This window comes from Oratosquilla oratoria, chromosome 11 (assembly GCF_046742065.1).
Source record: "Oratosquilla oratoria isolate Oo_2021 chromosome 11, ASM4674206v1, whole genome shotgun sequence".
Classification (NCBI taxonomy): Eukaryota; Metazoa; Arthropoda; class Malacostraca; order Stomatopoda; family Squillidae; genus Oratosquilla; species Oratosquilla oratoria.
Genome location: NC_134787.1, coordinates 6,745,034 through 6,763,122, shown reverse-complemented (window position 1 = coordinate 6,763,122; position 18,089 = coordinate 6,745,034). Strand labels below are relative to the sequence as shown.

Sequence of the window (18,089 nt, the reverse complement as noted above, 5' to 3'; positions counted from 1 at the left end):
AGAATGCTGAATTAAAAGAAATAATCCTGTGTTTTGGCCGATTATACCGACGACACACCCTCCCCAGTATGGGCTGTCAAAATAGCCGGCCGGTCTACGCATTTGAATTTTGGGTCAGTAGTAAGCGAGGTTTACATATATTTACAATGAATAATAGATTTCCCCTTTTCTTTTTGTCGCTAGATATTTTGGAAATGCCTTGAGTGAGTAAAATAAATTTAACTTTGAATATAAACTCCGGATAGCCGGGACGGTCGATAGAACAGCTAATGTTTACATATCGTATTTTATGACAACAATGACGTGCCTTGAGAGTTTTTATTTATACTTATCAAGATACATAAGAATACATTGTTGAATGTTACACTAACGATTCTTTGGCTTTGTTGAACGTTTTCAATTAGATAAATTCGGTTTAACTCGAAGGAGAATTCTCTCAACAAGTGGCAACGTCGCCTTAAGGTAATTTTGCTGTGCTCTTCTCTGGGCAAAGTGCGACGTAGTGAAATGAATCACGTAGCCATGTTTGTACATTGGGTCATTGTCGTGTAATAAGAGTAATTCAAGACTTCGTAAGCATTCTTAGTGAAGGACATTAAAACGAGAGGACACCCATGTGTGTGTATACACACACACACACACACACACACACATATATATATATATATATATATATATATATATATATATATATATATATACATATATATATATATATATATACATATATACACGCACACACACGTATATATATATATATATATATATACATACACACGCACACATGTATATATATATATATATATATATATATATATATAGATATGTTACAGTAAGAACACGTACCTAGGGATTACGCTTAATCCCTGAATGTTTATTCAGTGAATACGCGTAATCCGTTTCACTAACCTAACCTAACCTAACCTAACCTGACCTAACCGAACCTAACCGAACCTAACCTAACCTAACCTAACCTAAGGTTAGGTTAGGTTAGTGAAACGGGGATTACGCGTATTCACTGAATAAACGGTTAGTGAAACGGGGATTACGCGTATTCACTGAATAAACATTCAGGGATTACGCGTAATCCCTAGGTACGTGTTCTTACTGTAACATATATATATATATATATATATATATATATATATATATATATATATATATATATATATATATATATATATATATATATATATATATATACATATAAATATATATATATACATATATATAAGGTCTGAAAAAAAAAAATTCCACACAGAGTGGTGGATGTCTGGAACAAATTGGACGAAACAAGTGTGTACGGACACCATACAAGAATTTAAGAACAAAATAGAAGTTGCGAGATACAAAGACAGGTTACTACGAGTATAGCTCCCCTTCCCGTATAATACAACTAGATAAATACAGGAGCACATCCACATCTACACATACAGTTTTTCATATACAGTAGATGCATAAATTCTTGTAACATTTTAGGTCATATAGACCAAGTTAGAATAATACATGAACTCAAGCCAAAAATTATAATTGGAAGCAAAGGATACAGAATATGTTGAAACTGTACATGAATTTGAGACTGGGTATGACAATTTGGAGACTAGAGACGGGACTCATGAGCGTTTCTCCTTTCCTGTGACGACAATTAGGTAAATGCAATTAGATACACACACACACACACACACACACACACGCACGCACGCACGCACGCACGCACACACTAGGTATGATCAATCGGAGAGTAGGAGACTGAACCTAACGGGCGTTGCTCCTTTCCTGTGTAACTGCAAATACTGTAGGTATAATTACACACACACACACACACATACACACACACACACACACACACACACACACACACACACACACACACACACACATATATATGTGTATATATATATATATATACATATATATATATATATATATACCGTATATATATGTATATATCTATATATACATATATATGAATATGTAAATATATCTATATAAATATATATATATATATATATATATATATATATATATATGCGTGCGTATGTACGAGTCACCATGGTCTTGGATCACGTGTTGGACTTGTGGTCGACAGCTATTACCCTGCCGGAAGAGAGCCCAGAGCTCGTATATGACCGATCTATGGGTAATGCTGTGACCTTACACACACATACACACCCAACTCCCCGCCCACGAGAGTTGAAGTAACGACTCGCAGCGCAGTGATACTGTGTGTATGTGTATATACTTTACACACACACACACACAGGGAGGTTCTTAGAGTGAACTCCTTGAATGAAAAGGAAAAGGAGAAGGAGTACGAAAAGAAGCTGAAGGAGGAGTGGGAGGGAGTAAAGGATAGAGCAGAGATGGGTGTGGAGGAGGAATGGGGATGGTTCAAGGAGGGAGTCTTAAAGTGTGCAAGGATGGTGTGTGGAACAAGAAGGACAGGGGGAAATAGAAGAAAGGGTAGTGAATGGTGGGATGAGGAAACAAAGAAGGTTGTAGAAGAGAAGAAGCGAGCATTCACAGATTGGTTACAAAAGAGGACAGGGGAGTCATATGAGACGTACAAAGAAAAGAAAAGAGAAGTAAAGCAAAAGGTAAAGGAGGCAAAGAGGAGAGCAGATGTGAAATGGGGTAGGAGTATGACAGAAAATTTTGAAAGTAATAAAAAGATGTTTTGGAAAGAAATTAAGAGAGGAAGAGGAGGCGAATCAAGTAGGGAAGAAAAGGTAAAAGGTACAGATGGAGAGTTGATAATGGAAGAGATGGCAGTGAGGGGAAGATGGGCAGAATATTTTAGGGAGTTGCTGAATGTGAAGGAGGATAGGGAAGGAAAGATAGCTGCAGTGGGAAATACGAAGAAAATGAGAGTGATGAGTGAGGAGAATGGAGGAGAAATAAGGAAGGATGAGGTGAAGGCAGTTGTAAAGATGATGAAAGCAGGTAAGGCACCTGGTCTGGATGGATGTCATGCAGAATGTCTGAAAAAGGGAGGTTCAGTGATGGTGGACTGGTTGGTGAGATTATTTAATGTTTGCTGGAGAGAGGGTAGAGTACCGGAGGACTGGAGTAGTGCCTGTATAGTTCCTCTTTACAAGGGAAAAGGGGACAAGTGTGAATGTAGTAATTTCAGAGGGATTAGCCTGTTGAGTGTAGTAGGGAAGGCTTATGGGAGAATCTTAATTGAGAGGATTAGGAGAGGAACAGAAGGAGTAATTGGTGAGGAACAGTGTGGATTTAGGACAGGTAGAGGTTGTGTAGATCAGATCTTTGTGGTAAGACAGATATGTGAGAAAGCTATAGGAAAGGGGAAGGATGTTTTTTGGGCTTTTATAGATCTGGAAAAGGCTTATGATAGGGTAGACAGAAAGGCACTGTGGGAGGTTATGCAGATTTATGGGATAGGAGGAAAGCTTTTGGGAGCTGTCAAGAGTTTTTATGTGAGTAGTAGAGCATGTGTTAGGATTGGAAATGGAGAGAGTGAGTGGTTTGAAGTAAAGGTGGGACTTCGTCAAGGATGCGTTATGTCGCCCTGGCTGTTCAACTTATACATGGATGGGGTGGTGCGAGAGGTGAATGCTAGGGTAGTGAGTCAGGGATTGGAGATGGTTAAAGAAAATGGAGAAAAGTGGGAGGTGAGCCAGCTGTTGTTTGCGGACGACACTGCGCTTGTGGCAGGGTCAGAGGAGGGATTGAGGAAGCTGGTGGCAGAGTTTGGGAGAGTATGTGATAGAAGAAAGCTAAAGATAAATGTGGGTAAAAGTAAGGTGATGAGATGTACAAGGGGTGAAAGTGGCAGTAGACTGGAAGTGAACATTAAGGGAGAGCGACTGGAGGAAGTGGATAGTTTTAGATACTTGGGTGCAAGTGTAGCAGGAAAAGGTGGAGTGAAGGTGGAGGTAGAATGTAGATTGAGAGAAGCGAGTAAATGCCTTGGTGGTTTAAAGAGTGTAATGAGAAATAGACATTTGGGAATGGATGCGAAGAGGAGACTGTATGAAGGAGTGATTGTGCCAACAGCACTGTATGGGGCAGAAACGTGGAACATAAGAGAAGAAGAGAGAAGGAGTTTGAATGTGTTTGAGATGAGGTGTCTGAGAAGTATGGTGGGGGTTACTAGGCTAGATAGAGTGAGAAATGAGGAGGTGAGGAGGAGAACAGGGGTGAAAAAGGATTTGGGAGATAGGGTTGATGAAAGAATATTAGGATGGTTTGGACACATGGAAAGAATGAGTGAAGAAAGACTAGTAAAAGAGGTATGGAAGGCAGATGTGGAGGGAGTGAACATGAGGGGACGTCCTAGGATGAGGTGGATGGATGGGGTGAAGGGGGCTTTGGGGAAGAGGGGAATGTCTGTTGAGGAAGGAAGGGAGAGGACGGAAGACAGAGGTGAGTGGAGAATGGTTGTATATGGATGATGTTGTGACTGCATGAGGAGGAATGGGCGGGGGGTGGGGGGGGGTGGGGTAGTATGTGTGAGTAAATTTTGACGCAGCCCGAAGGGATTTCTCCCCGTCCTCTCCTTATATGCAAAGGGGGACGGAGAGGGGGGGTCGCCGATTAAATGAAGCGGCCTTGCTGTGGATGTACTGTGTCTTGCGACACTGCTTCTGACCCAGGGCGGTGGGCAGGGTTCAGGGATGACCCGTCATCCAGGAGGTGCTCAGATGAGAGGAAGGGTGGGAGGGGTGTGGAGTGTATTTAGGGATGAAATGGGTGGGAGTGTTTTTATGCCTTTCCCTTTGTGGCTACCTCCCTTGGAAGGGGGAAAAAGCCTTGGTATATGTATGTATGTATGTATATATATATATATGTATATATATATATATATACATATATATATATATATATATATATATATATATATATACATGCTTTACAAAAAGATGTTCGACTCTAGACCATTTGCAGGCGATGAATCAACTAATCGAGAAAACGACAGAATACAATATACCTCTTTGTTCAGCTTTTGTAGATTACGAGAAGGCATTTGACCCAGTAGAATGAATAACAATACTAAACTCGGTACGCAAGCAGGGTGCAAATGAACAGATCGTAAGGGTGCCAGAAAATATTTGTGAAAATTACCGCCTTAATTCGACTACACAAAAATACAGAAAAGATCAAGTTCGAGAAAGGAGTACGACAGGGTGACACAATTTCACCGAAATTATTTACAGCTTGTTTGGAAGAGATTTTCAGAGGGTTGAGTTGGGAAGAGAAAGGTTTGAAGATTAATGGCGACTATTTTAATCACCTAAGATTTGCGGATGACATCATTCTTCTTTCAGAAAGAGCAGAAAACTTACAAGACATGCTTAGTGATCTGAACAATGAAAGTATCAAAGTAGGTTTAGAAATGAATAAGAATAAAACCAAAGTAATGTTCAACATGAAAGTTGAAAATAAAGAGATTATTATCGATGGTAAGAGTCTTGAAGAAGTTGAAAAGTATAATTATTTAGGCAAGATGGTGAAAGAGACTAAAGGTCATGATAATGAAATAAAAACGTGTATTACAATTGGATGGAAAATGTTTGGTAAATATAAGATCATGAGAGGCTCTCTATATGTTTGAAACGAAAAAAGATAATAATCACTGCATACTGCCAGCAGTAATCTACCGGTGTAAGACTTGGGAAGTGACGAGGGCGATGGAAACGAAGCTAAGGACTGCACAGGGGAGAATGGAGAGATCAGTGGTAGGAATAACGCTGAGAGACCGAGAGCAAGTTTGGCGAGAAAGCAGACTGGGGTGAAAGATATTGTGGATGTCGTAAAAGAGAGGAAGTCGAATTGGGTAGAGTTAGAGCGAACGATTGATAAACGCTGGAGCAAGTGTGTTACTAAATGGACGCCGCGAGATGGGAAGCGTGGAAGAGGGAAACCAGACAGGTGGAGAGACGAGGTAAAGAAGTCTGCAGGATTGACGTGACAGAAGTTGACAGCCGTGAGTTGTGGAATGCTATGAGAGAAACATTTGTTCAGCATTGGACTCAAGATGGCCGATTGATTATATATATATATAGATATATATATATATATATATATATATATATATATATATATATATATATATATATATATATATATGCGTGTGTGTGTGTGTATTCACCTTTGTCTTTGGATCACGTGTTGGACTCGTGATCGAGAGCTATTTCCCTTCCGGAAGAGAGCTCAGAGCTCGTATGACCGATCTATGGGTCAACCAGCAAAATCCCTTCTGCATCCCAGAAGACAGTGGCCATGACCTTTTCACTTGAACCCTCGGATATTGCTTTGACTGGTCCACTTCCACCCATGGTCAACCACTGCTTTGATTGAATTTTGTCCTCGGGATCGTATTAGTAGAGCTGTGTTTCATCCCCTGTCACAATTCTCTGCAGAAAAGCTTCAGGGTCTTCATCCCACTTGTTCAAAATTTTCATTAAAATATCTACCACTGTTTGTTGCTGATCTGGGTGCAACAACCTAGGGACCCATCGAGTGGAAAGCATGCTTAGCCCCAAACTCTCCACCAGAATTGTGTGTGCAAAACCCACGGAGATGTTAGTGTGCGTCCTCTACTGATTCAATGGTTATTCATCTATCCTTATCAATCACGTCGCGAACAGCATCAATTTTTTTTCCCACAAACTGACATTGATGGCCTGCCACTGCGGGGCTAATCTTCAATTTCGTTTCTTCCACTTCTAATCCGACTTATCCATTTGTCAATGATTTGTCTATTCTCCCAACCAAGTTTCACCATGAATTTAATGTTTCTCCTGGCATCCTCGATTTTGGTGGATTCCATTTTGCTTGAATGGTGCCTGATTTCTAACTGACGTCGATGCATTATTACCTGCATTTATGGGTTCATGTTTGAACTCGTTATAACACGTTAGTACAAGAATGTTCAGGTGAATTGAAATTAAATTCCTTACATATAGTTTTTAGTTATGGACTTTTTCCACGAACTTTTTGAAGCCCCCTCATATATATATATATATATATATATATATATATATATATATATATATATATATATATATATATATATATATAACACAGGAACCCACAGTCGGAGAAAGAAAAAAATTCGAATAAATAATAATCCTATACAGTATTTCAGCTATCAACTGTAGCCCTCTTCAGGAAAGTACATAAGAAAGAGAACAGAGGGGACTTATAAACTACAGTAAGAAGAGATGTGGACAGTTGACCTCACTCAGACGCGGGGCTAACTGGGGTGGCGGAGGAGGGAGGGGGTGAGGAGAGGGGAGGATGTAAAGTCCGCACTAGCTTATTTATTGCTGCGCGTGAGATAATGTCAGGTGTCCACTGCCCTTTAGAAATATTAATATTAGGGCATTCCTCAATTAATGCTGATTCGACTATTTTCCTCCTGAAACCAGAGTGGGACTTGAACACTAATCTGGCCTTACCCCAGTCGAAAGAATGATTCTTATTTTTAACATGAAGAAATACAGCCGAATTTTCCTGCCCATACCTAATTGACCTTTTATGTTCTGCCAATCTAGTGTTCAAGTCTCTCCCGGTTTGACCCAAGTAAACCAAATCACAATCTTTGCAGGGCAAACAATAAACACCAGGTGACTCAACTTCCTTCGGCTTTTGTTGAACGTTCACAATTTGCATACGTACGGTGTTAGGATAGTGATAGGCAATAGTGAGACGTTCACGAGGAAACAATTTAGTAGAAGAACTGATGGTATTATTGAATGGAATTTTTAAAATGTCCTTAAAGGAACGGTGAAAATTTGAGGGGACGGAAGTTTTAAAATGGTTGGCCCTAGCCTTACTGAGGGCTTGGTCCAGAAACCAAGGTGGATAAGCCAACTTCTCAAGTTGACATTTGATCACCTCAATCTCTTGGTCCAGAAATTGAGGACTGCAAATCCTGAAAGCCCTCAAGAAAAGGCCAGAGGCAACACTTTTCTTGACATTGTCAGGGTGATTGCTAAAAAAGTGGAGATAACTGCCTGAATGGGTGGGCTTACGGTATACTGTAAAGAATAAATTATCATCAGTTCTTCTTAACAAAATATCCAAGAAAGGGATTTGGTGTCCTTCTTCCCATTCAACTTTAAATTTAAGATTCGGGGTCAATTGGTTCAATTTATCATGGAACACTTCAAATGGGCCCCAACTGTCATCCCATGCCGAAAAGATATCGTCTACGTACCTGAGCCAAATCATTTCGGGCGGTTTGATGCTGGGCAAAAGGGTACACTCAAAATACTCCATGTACAAATTGGCCAAAACAGGAGACAAATAAATAAGCTAGTGCGGACTTTACATCCTCCCCTCTCCTCACCCCCTCCCTCCTCCGCCACCCCAGTTAGCCCCGCGTCTGAGTGAGGTCAACTGTCCACATCTCTTCTTACTGTAGTTTATAAGTCCCCTCTGTTCTCTTTCTTATGTACTTTCCTGAAGAGGGCTACAGTTGATAGCCGAAATATAGGATTATTCTTTATTCGAAGTTTATTCTTTCTCCGACTGTGGGTTCCTGTGTGTTATCTACAAATGTGCTACTACATTTCTATTTAGAAATATATATATATATATATATATATATATATATATACATACATATACCAAAGGCTTTTTCCCCCTTACATGGGGATAGCCAAAAAGAAAAAGGCATAGAAACCACTCCCACCCATTCCATCCCCTACATCTTCCACTCCCCTCCCTCCCTCTCATCTTGGCACCTCCTGGATGATGGGTCATCCCTGCATCCTGTCCACTGCCCTGGGTCAGAAGCAGTGTCGCAAGACACAGCACATCCACAGCAAGGCCGCTTCATTAATTTAGCGACCCCCCCGCATCAGAAAAGGAGATGGGGAGAAATCCCCTCAGGCTGCGTCAAATTTCTCATACTTCCTCACCCCCCTCATGCATCACAGCATCATTTATACATAACCCTCCTCCATTCACCCCTACCTTTTGTCCTCTCCCATCCTTCCTCAACAGACATTCCTCTCTTTTGTAATGCCCCTTTTACCCCATCCCTCCATCTCATTGTAGGACGCCCCCTCATATTTACTCCTTCCACACCTCTTTTACTAATCTTTCTTTCCATGTGTCCAAACCATCCTAATACTCTTTCAACCCTATCTCCCAGCTCCCTTTCCACCCATGTTCTCCTCATTTCTCACTCTATCCACAGTACAAGGGAAAAAATGGGTTTTAGGTGTGGAATAGGTGAAGTGTGGAATGCATACCTTTCCTGTTCACCTTTCTTAGAGAGGGGAGGTCAATTTCTGGTATATACTATGCATGGTTGTATGTAATTATCTACTTGTAATATGCAGGATTGGAGCAATGCCTTGAATTCTTAGTGTTGGCTTGGGTTATATTTTCAATTGATCCCACAAGACTGCAATTTATGTGGAAAGCTATACTTCTTGACATCTTTTGAATAGGTTTTTTTTCACCTTTTTACCATAACCTTTTCTGTCCTCTGTCCCCTTTTTTCTGAACCTGTTTCCAGTTTGAATTATCATTATGGTACCTTTCTTCATTCTTCAAATGTAGGAATTCCCAGCTTCAATTTTTCCTCATCTTATAAGGACCATTTTGGTTGCTGCCTTTTGTATTTTCTAAATTTTTCTTGTATGTAATGATGTACATACAAGTCTAGGAACTTTATTAAATCCTTTATGTATATTGTTATTACAACTGATCTTTCTGGCAGTGCTTTTATATTATCATATATCATGGTGTATAGGATGGTATTTGAACCTAAGAAAAAAAAAATTGCCCCAAAACTAGGGATCATCTTATACACCTCCTATAAAATCTGAACCTTAACATCCTGTGGTTTAGTGTGGTACCAATGTCAATGGAGAACAGTGTAAAGCACTCACATAGATCCTACAGTTCTACAACTCAGTATTTTCTACTAATAAGTTTGGGAAGCTGATTTAATAATAAGATTACATCAAAATAACAGCACAGTAAACTTTGTGGACAGACACTATTCACCATTTGCGACAGCTGGTGAACATAAAATGTAAACAATCAACCTGTTCAGCCATGTCCCAGGGTTTGTTCTGTTTACATTACCTCATTAGACCACTCACTCATACAGCTTTCACTCAGCCAAGGGCTCTCAGGACAAGTGAAAACAAATAGAGGACAGTCCTACCAATAGTTTCATGAAGCAAGATGAAATTTACAAAATATAGAAAATACTAGCAATGTCACATCTGTACATCTATTTCAAGTAAATGATGTTATTATGGATTGACACCATGTCAGTTCCTGTAAAATAACCAATACCTAAGTGATGCCACTACAAGTGTTTCCACCAGCCATGCAAGTTTGATGTGTATTGTAGTATGTAATTTACAATATTTGGTATACATACATACATATACCAAGGCTTTTTCCCCCTTACAAGGGAGGTAGCCAAAAAGAAAAAGGCATAAAATCATTCCCACCCATTCCATCCCTGAATACCCTCCACCCTCCCTCTTATCTTAGCACCTCCTGGATGACAGGTCATCCCTGCACCTTGTCCACTGCCCTGGGTCAGAGGTAGTGTCGCAAAACAAAGCACATCCACAGCAAGGCCACTTCATTAAATCGGCGTCCCCCCATGCATAAAAGGAGAAGACGGGGAGAAATCCCTTCGGGCTGCGTCAAATTTTGATCACACATACTACCTCACCCCCCACCCATTCCACCTCATGCACCACATCATCATCCATATACAACCATTCGCCATTCACCCATCTTCTGTCCTCTCCCGTCCTTCCTCAACAGACATTCCCCTCTTCCCCAAAGCTCCCCCTTCACCCCATCCATCCACCTCATCCTAGGACGTCCCCTCATGTTCACTCCCTCCATATCTGCCTTCCATACCTCTTTTACTAGTCTTTTTTCACTCATTCTTTCCATGTGTCCAAACCATCCTAATACTCTTTCATCAACCCTATCTCCCAACTCCCTTTCCACCCGTTCTCCTCCTCACCTCATTTCTCTCTATCTAGCCTAGTAACCCCCATCATACTTCTCAGACACCTCATCTCAAACACATTCAAACTCCTCTCTTCCTCTCTTATGTTCCATGTTTCTGCCCCATACAGTGCAATATTTGGCAACTTCTTTAACCACTTCCATACGGTGATGCCTACGTAGGCGTCGAGGAGCAAGTGTGTACGCGATGATGCCGATGTCGGCGTCTTGATTATATTTATTGTAGTCGTACCTACGTAACCTCCATTCTCTCTAAACTGGCTTCATCATATTTTCTATGGTTATCAAAATTCACGGGTAAAAGAGAACGAACGATTGAGCACTGACTTTATTTTTTATAATGCGATTATTATGACGCAACATTGCACATCAGGCAGCTAATGCTGCCAGATGTGCAATGTGCCCCGGAGTGAAGAGGTTAAAAGAAATGGATCAATTTTAAAGATACAAGACTGTAGAATTGTTGCAAAGTTTACGAACTGATAGTTTAATGCTACTGAAACATGAAAAAAAAGCAGAGGATTCAGGGGTAGTTCGGCTACAGCTCATCCAACCCCTGAAAACTTGAGGCAGTCTTATATGACATGTATAGATCAAAACCTACTTTCTTAAATGGGGGTCGTTTTGTACAAGTTGTCCTATAAGTTGCGATATACAGTAAATCCCTCTAGCACTTTTATGACATTTGTGAGAAGTGTGCCAGTGGAGTGCATACATTCTAGATGTATACAACAACATCTGTTCTCATCCATTTCCATTACATGACCAAACCACCTCAGTTTATTGTACTATTTCTTTCTGACACTGTCCATACTCCAGTTCTTCAGTGAATTATCATTCTGTGTTGTCATATTTTTTTGCTCCAGTGTCCCCCATGAAATATCAATAAAATGAATGAAAATATGTCTCTGCTTCCTGTTCAAGTGTTACATACAAGTCCCACAGAACTGTTAAAAGAAATACACAAGTCTTAAGGATACAACCAAATAATTTCTTCACTATTTATTACAAGATTCATCAGAGCACAGAATATTTATTACAATATCTAGCTTCAAGGTTTTCATAAAAGAAAAAAAGAAAAATGAATAACCTTGGGGATAATCTATGTCAGCATCCATAAAATTCACTAGCATAAATAATAGCAATTTTAGTTCATCGAAAAACTCTGACACTTAACACTATTACTCCCCTTAAAAATGTACCTGTTTGTTCCCAAATATTCTTCATGAGAAGGATATTAATTATCATAATCCGGATTTTTTTTAAGTATGACAAATCCTTCCATGATGGGTGTGACAGGTATGTATTCTTCCGTCGCAAGCTCAGCACGCTCTCCATAGGCCAGAAGTACAGGTGTTGTGTGGGTCTGGAACCCTGTAATTGTTTTGGGTTTGCCAGCTTGGCCAACCACATCCACAGCCTGTTCAAGAAAACATATCCATTACAGATGGACGAGTTAAACAAAAATTGTTCAGTTATCCCATTCAAAAGTATGATTCAATTCACAGATTTCATTCTACATAACGATAACTACATTCAGGTGGTGAGTGGCTCCCGCCAGAAAAGGAAACTACAGTGATGAAACCAAGTTTCCATTTTTTTTTTTTATTAATTTCCCTCGTTACTTTCATATAACTTATCTAAAATTAAAATACTGTGGCCACTGTTTTCCCCAAAGATTATTCCAAACACTATTCAGACCTTACCTGACCAACTCTGACGGACACTGGTAGTGGGTTGAGATGTTCATCAAAGGTGACTAGCATCCTTGGCTGGATGGCAGACACAAGGCAGTACAGTAGGTAATGACTCTTACCTAATATCACTGCAGAAAAAAATTCAGATAAGCATAATAAATATTTGTGATGGACGATACAAAAATTTCAAATAATTCCAACAAAGAGGAGGAAGAGGAGGAGGAGGAGGAGGAGGAAGAGGAGGAAGAAGTATAGGGGGACAGAAGAGGATGGAAAAAAAAAAAAAAAAAAAAAAAAAAAAAAAAAAATATCTAGTATTTAAGACAATAACTACCGTTCTTATCTTTGGAACAATGTCATACTTAAGAGGTTTATTTATTGAGGAATGGGAAATTAGAGGGGAGAAGAGAGGAGGAAGAGAAAGAAGGAAAAGAAAAAGGAAGAAGGGAATATTAAGGAGGGGAGGATCTGACACTTTGTAAGAGAATACTCACATGTTTTTGCATCTAAGAAGGCAAGACACGTAGCCAGTAGTCCTGCAACAGCGACAGGAGACATGAGCTGCCGATCACTGTGATACGGGCACAGGGTCATAGTGCCCTTTCCTAAATGAGTAAGGCCCTGAGCCAACCTCACCATAAACAGATTGTTTGGGTCCTTGGCATGATACTGCGCTAGCTGACGCAACATTGCAGCTAGTCTGGAAAAAAATGTATACATATATATTTCAGGCAATGCTGCAATAGAATCAACCATATCCATGTAAGAATTGAAGTCACATTCAAGTCAGTCAAGAGTCCCTGATCCGAGTAGTCTTTAATGTCAGAACATGAATCAAGTCACAGTATCACAATGAATCTGCCAACAATAAAGTTACAATGACAATGCATACCAACAGGAGTTTCCATTCCTAAATCAAAAATAAAATAAAGAAAGTAGACAAACCACCACATGGGCAAATAAAATAACCAAATGACATGTTACAGCATATTGTTCACCAAGTAGGTATTTTTCCAACTAAATATCAATACAGGTAAACGTCGACTTACGATGGCCGCGACTTACGATTGTTCGACTTTACGATGACGACGACGACGACGACGATATGATAATTTAACCCCTTCCATACGGTGCCGCACACGTAGGCGTCATGAGGAGCAAGTGGATTCGCGACGCTGCCATATCGGCGTCTTGATTATATTTATTGTAGTCGCCCCTGTGTTTTTACATTCTCTCAAATGTACCTTGAATCCCATTCTCTGTGGTTTTCAAAATTCGCGGGTGAAAGAGAGAACGATTGATATAAGCGGTGACTATATTTTATGATGCGAGTATTATTACGTCACGTCGTACGGCTGGCATTGGCTGCTGCTGCCCGCGAGATTTAAGTTCCGTACTGAAAATACATATTATAGTGTTTGAATATGGTAAAAAGGATAAAAAATAATTAAATACACTACTGTACATGTTTAATAGGCTATATTCAGTATCTCTGGTGGTTAATATACAGGTAGGCTAGGTACAGTGACCACGGAACAGTGATACATAAATTGGGGATCGACTTACGATGAAATCGTCTTACGATGGCTCTATCGAAACCTAATGCCATCGTAAGTCGACGTTTACCTGTACTTTGAAATGTACTATATTACCTTATTTCTTAAGGAAGTTTATCTTACTTATATTCACTGATTATATGGCCTATGAAAAACTATTTCTATCATGTGTTGGTTACAGCTCCAGTTTTTTGGGTGTACTGGCTTGTATTTGTGGGTTGTACATTTTATATGGAACCATTTGTGGCATGTTGCATTTAATGGATGTGCGTGTTTAGTGGATGGAGTGAACATGAGGGGATGACTGAGGATATAATGGGTGAATGGGGTGAAAGGGACTTTGAGCAAGAAAGGATGTAGGGGATAGGGGTGAGTGCAGAATGGATGATATTTTGATGCAGCCCAAAGGGATTTTCTCCCCATTTTTTTTATTTTCTATGTCTGTTGAACAAGGAAGGAAGGGGGTGGGGCGAGTGGGGGTGGGGCGAGTGGGAGTGGGGAGGAGTTGTGTGTGGATAATATTTTGACACAGCCTAAAGGGATGACCCTTTGTCTATGAGGAACTATGATGAGTGGGAAACGAGTGGTGGATGGGGGGGTAGAATGGGTGGTAGTGGGTGTGTGCCTTTGACTTGGCAACCTCGTAAGAGGGATGAAGCCTTTCATAAAGACACTGTTCCTCCCTCCCAACACTACCTTGATGATCCAGCCCATGGATCATGGCATCATTGAGAGTGCCAAAAGGCACTACAGTAACATGCTCCTCAAGCAGGGCCATGTTGTGGTTGAGGACAGAATGGATGAGCCAGGCTATATTGGCTGCAGAGCCAAGAAAACGAAAGAAAATTTCAAGGTTTACACAGTGAAAGATGCGATATTCAACTGGGCTGAGGCTTGGAAGAAGGTGTCTGTCAAGCTAAGACCCCTAAAACTCAAGTAGCAGGCAAAGATGATTCAAAGGGGTTTGAAACTTCAAGGATGGACATGATGCATCAAGCTGGACAGGAAGAAATTGAGTTGGAGCTGGTGGACTGGGTGCAGCAGGACTCTAATGTGCCTGGTTTCCACTACATGACTGATGAGGAGATATCTGGTAGTTTGCAGAATGAACCACAGGAGGAAGGAGATGAAGAGGAGGCAACAGGTGGACAGCAGGGTCTGCCTCTGGCAGCTGGGCTAGAAGCAATTTCAACCTGCCTCAGACTCATCGATAATGTTGGAGAGCCATTGGCTGAACACTAGAGGGGCTGCACATCATGAGGAAGATTCTCAAGCTGTTAGATACAAAGCAGGTTCAATAAAAAATCTCACTTTTCAAAACCACTGTCCCCTCCATCATGAAAGAGACAATGGACACAGTCTGAGGAGTCGACTGCATTCACCTCTTCAGCCAGTCTCCATATCATGTCGGACGTATCTTCAAGCTAAAACAGCTCCAGGACCACTATGCTTAGCATCTCTCGAGCAGACAGTACAGAGAACTTGGCAACAAAAATTCCCGTCACTACACTTGAGGTTGCAAAAGTTATTTTTGATGACAGAGCATAGAAATAATATAAATAAATACAGGTAATATACATACAACCCCTCCTCCACAAGGTGGTGCAGTGCCAAAGGGTTAGTACCTGGTCTCTACATCAGACCCTGTAATGCTACGGTTAAATGGTGGGAAGTAAACCAACTTTTGCCATTAGGCCTTGTAGTGGAAATTTGCCTTGCTGAATTGTATTTGATTTATACACTGCAGGGGAGGGCAGGTGGCTTCATTACACTGGTGATGAGATCTGCCTATACACCATGGGCTTCTTTCCCCTTATAAAGGAGGTAGCCAAGTCAAAGCCAAGCACCCACTCCTACCTATTCCACTTGGAAGATCTGGGTGATGAGATGGGGAAAAGTAATACAAGCGAGCCTTGGCATGGGTGTCTGTTTTGACTTGATCAACCCCTTTGAGGCTATCTTATGTATATTGTTACATATGCCTAATTCTATGTGTATGTATGTTATTATGTATATACATACACAGAAAAAATACAAGCAAGCCTTGGCATGTGTGTCTGTTTTGACTTGATCAACCCCTTTGAGGTTATCTTAAGTATATCGTTACATATGCCTAATTCTATGTGTATGTTATTATGTACATACATACACAGAGAAAAAATTAGGCTTATGTAACAATATACATTAGATATAGATGAAAGAGAGGGAGGGATGGTGGATGGGAGTGAAATGGGTGGGAGTGGAAGGGGTGGAGGGGAGTGGAAGGGGTGGAGGGGAGTGGTGTGTGATGGGGATGGAATGGGTGGGAGTGGTTTTTATGCCTTTGTTTTTTTGGCTACCTCCCATATAAGAGGGAAAAGCCTTTGGTATATGTATAGTATATGTATGACTTTGGCAACCTCCCTGGTAAGTGGGAAAAAGCCCTTGGTATATTTATGTATGTATAATTATTTTGTTGAATATTATGGCAGTGTAATGATTCAAAGGTGATTGAGTATATACATTGTTCAAAGCTGCTTTGAAGACTGGTGGTTTGGTAAAGCAGTGGCAATATGGGGCAACTCCACCATTCCCTTGAGTATCAAACAGCTGCCTGGTGACATGTCCTTCTTTTTAACCTGTTCTCCAGACTTTGATTCCTTGGAGGGAGGGGCTACGGTGGTGCCAAATTGTGAAGTATCCGACACACATAATCTTTACTTTGTACACTCTTATCTACACATCCACCTATTACTCCATTTATGTCAAAAATTTCCATTTATTTCTGTTAAGAGATTACTTACCTTGTACTAACTACGAGTACTAATTTATGATCAATTATCATTTCAATTGTGCATGCATACCTATACCAACGGCTTTTTTCTCCTTACAAGGGAGGTAGCCAAAGTCAAAATCATAAATCCACTCCCACCCATTTCATCCACATACTCCACTCCCATTCACCAACCCCTCCCTCCTTTTCTTGGCTCCTGGATGACAGGTCATCTCTGCATCTCATCCACTGCCCTGGGTCAGAAGCAATGTAGCAAGACACAACACTTCCATAGCAAGGGCCCTTCATTTAATTGGCAGCCCACCCTCTCCATACCCTCATGCAGGAAAAGAGGCGACGGGGAGAAATCCCTTTAGGATGCATCAAAATATCATTCACACATACTCCTTCACCCCCCCCCCCAAGCCTCACCCACTCCCTTCCATGCATCACAGCATCATCCATACACAACCATTCTTCATTCACCCCTATCTTTTGACTTCTCCCTTTCTTCCTTAATAGACATTCCCTTCTTTCCTAATGCCCCCTTTTACCCCATCCAACCATCTCATCTTTGGTCACCCCCCGGTGTTCACTCTACCTCTGCCTTCCACACCTTTTACTAATCTTTCTTCACTCATTCTTTCCAGGTGTCAAAAACATTCCAATACTTTTTCATCAACCCTATCTCCCAACTCCCTTTCCACCCCCTCTCTCCTCACCACCTCGTTTCTCACTCTATCTAGCCTAGTAACCCCTACCATACTTCTCAGGCATTTCATCTCGTACACAATTAAACTCTTCCTCTCTTACCTGTATGTTCTATGTTTCTGCCCCATAGTGTGCTGTCTGTACAATCATCAATTCATACAATCTCCTCTTAGCATCCTTTCCCAAATGACTGTTTCTTATTACACTTTTATCCTCCAAGGCATTTACTAGCTTCTCTCAACCTACATTCTACTTCCACCTCCACTCCTCCCTTTCCTGCCACATTTGTACCCAAATATCTAAAGCCATCCACTTCCTCCAGTCTCTCTCCCTTAATATTCACTTCCAATTTGCTGCTAACACCCCCCTTGTACATCTCATCAC

At 40.7% G+C, this 18,089-nt stretch overlaps 1 protein-coding gene across 1 annotated transcript in view; it reads right to left on the bottom strand.

The window, feature by feature from the left end:
• Positions 1-11,976: 11,976 nt before the first annotated feature.
• The window catches only part of Rpn1 (regulatory particle non-ATPase 1), a 43,922-nt gene continuing 37,809 nt past the window's right edge, over positions 11,977-18,089 (bottom strand). Inside the window, exons 13-15 of the mRNA XM_076192282.1 lie at positions 13,181-13,386; positions 12,696-12,814; positions 11,977-12,409 (exon numbers count right to left, since the gene is read on the bottom strand). Coding sequence (XP_076048397.1) covers positions 12,227-12,409; positions 12,696-12,814; positions 13,181-13,386 — 508 coding nt within the window. The 3' untranslated portion in view covers positions 11,977-12,226. The remainder of the gene's footprint in view (positions 12,410-12,695; positions 12,815-13,180; positions 13,387-18,089) is intronic.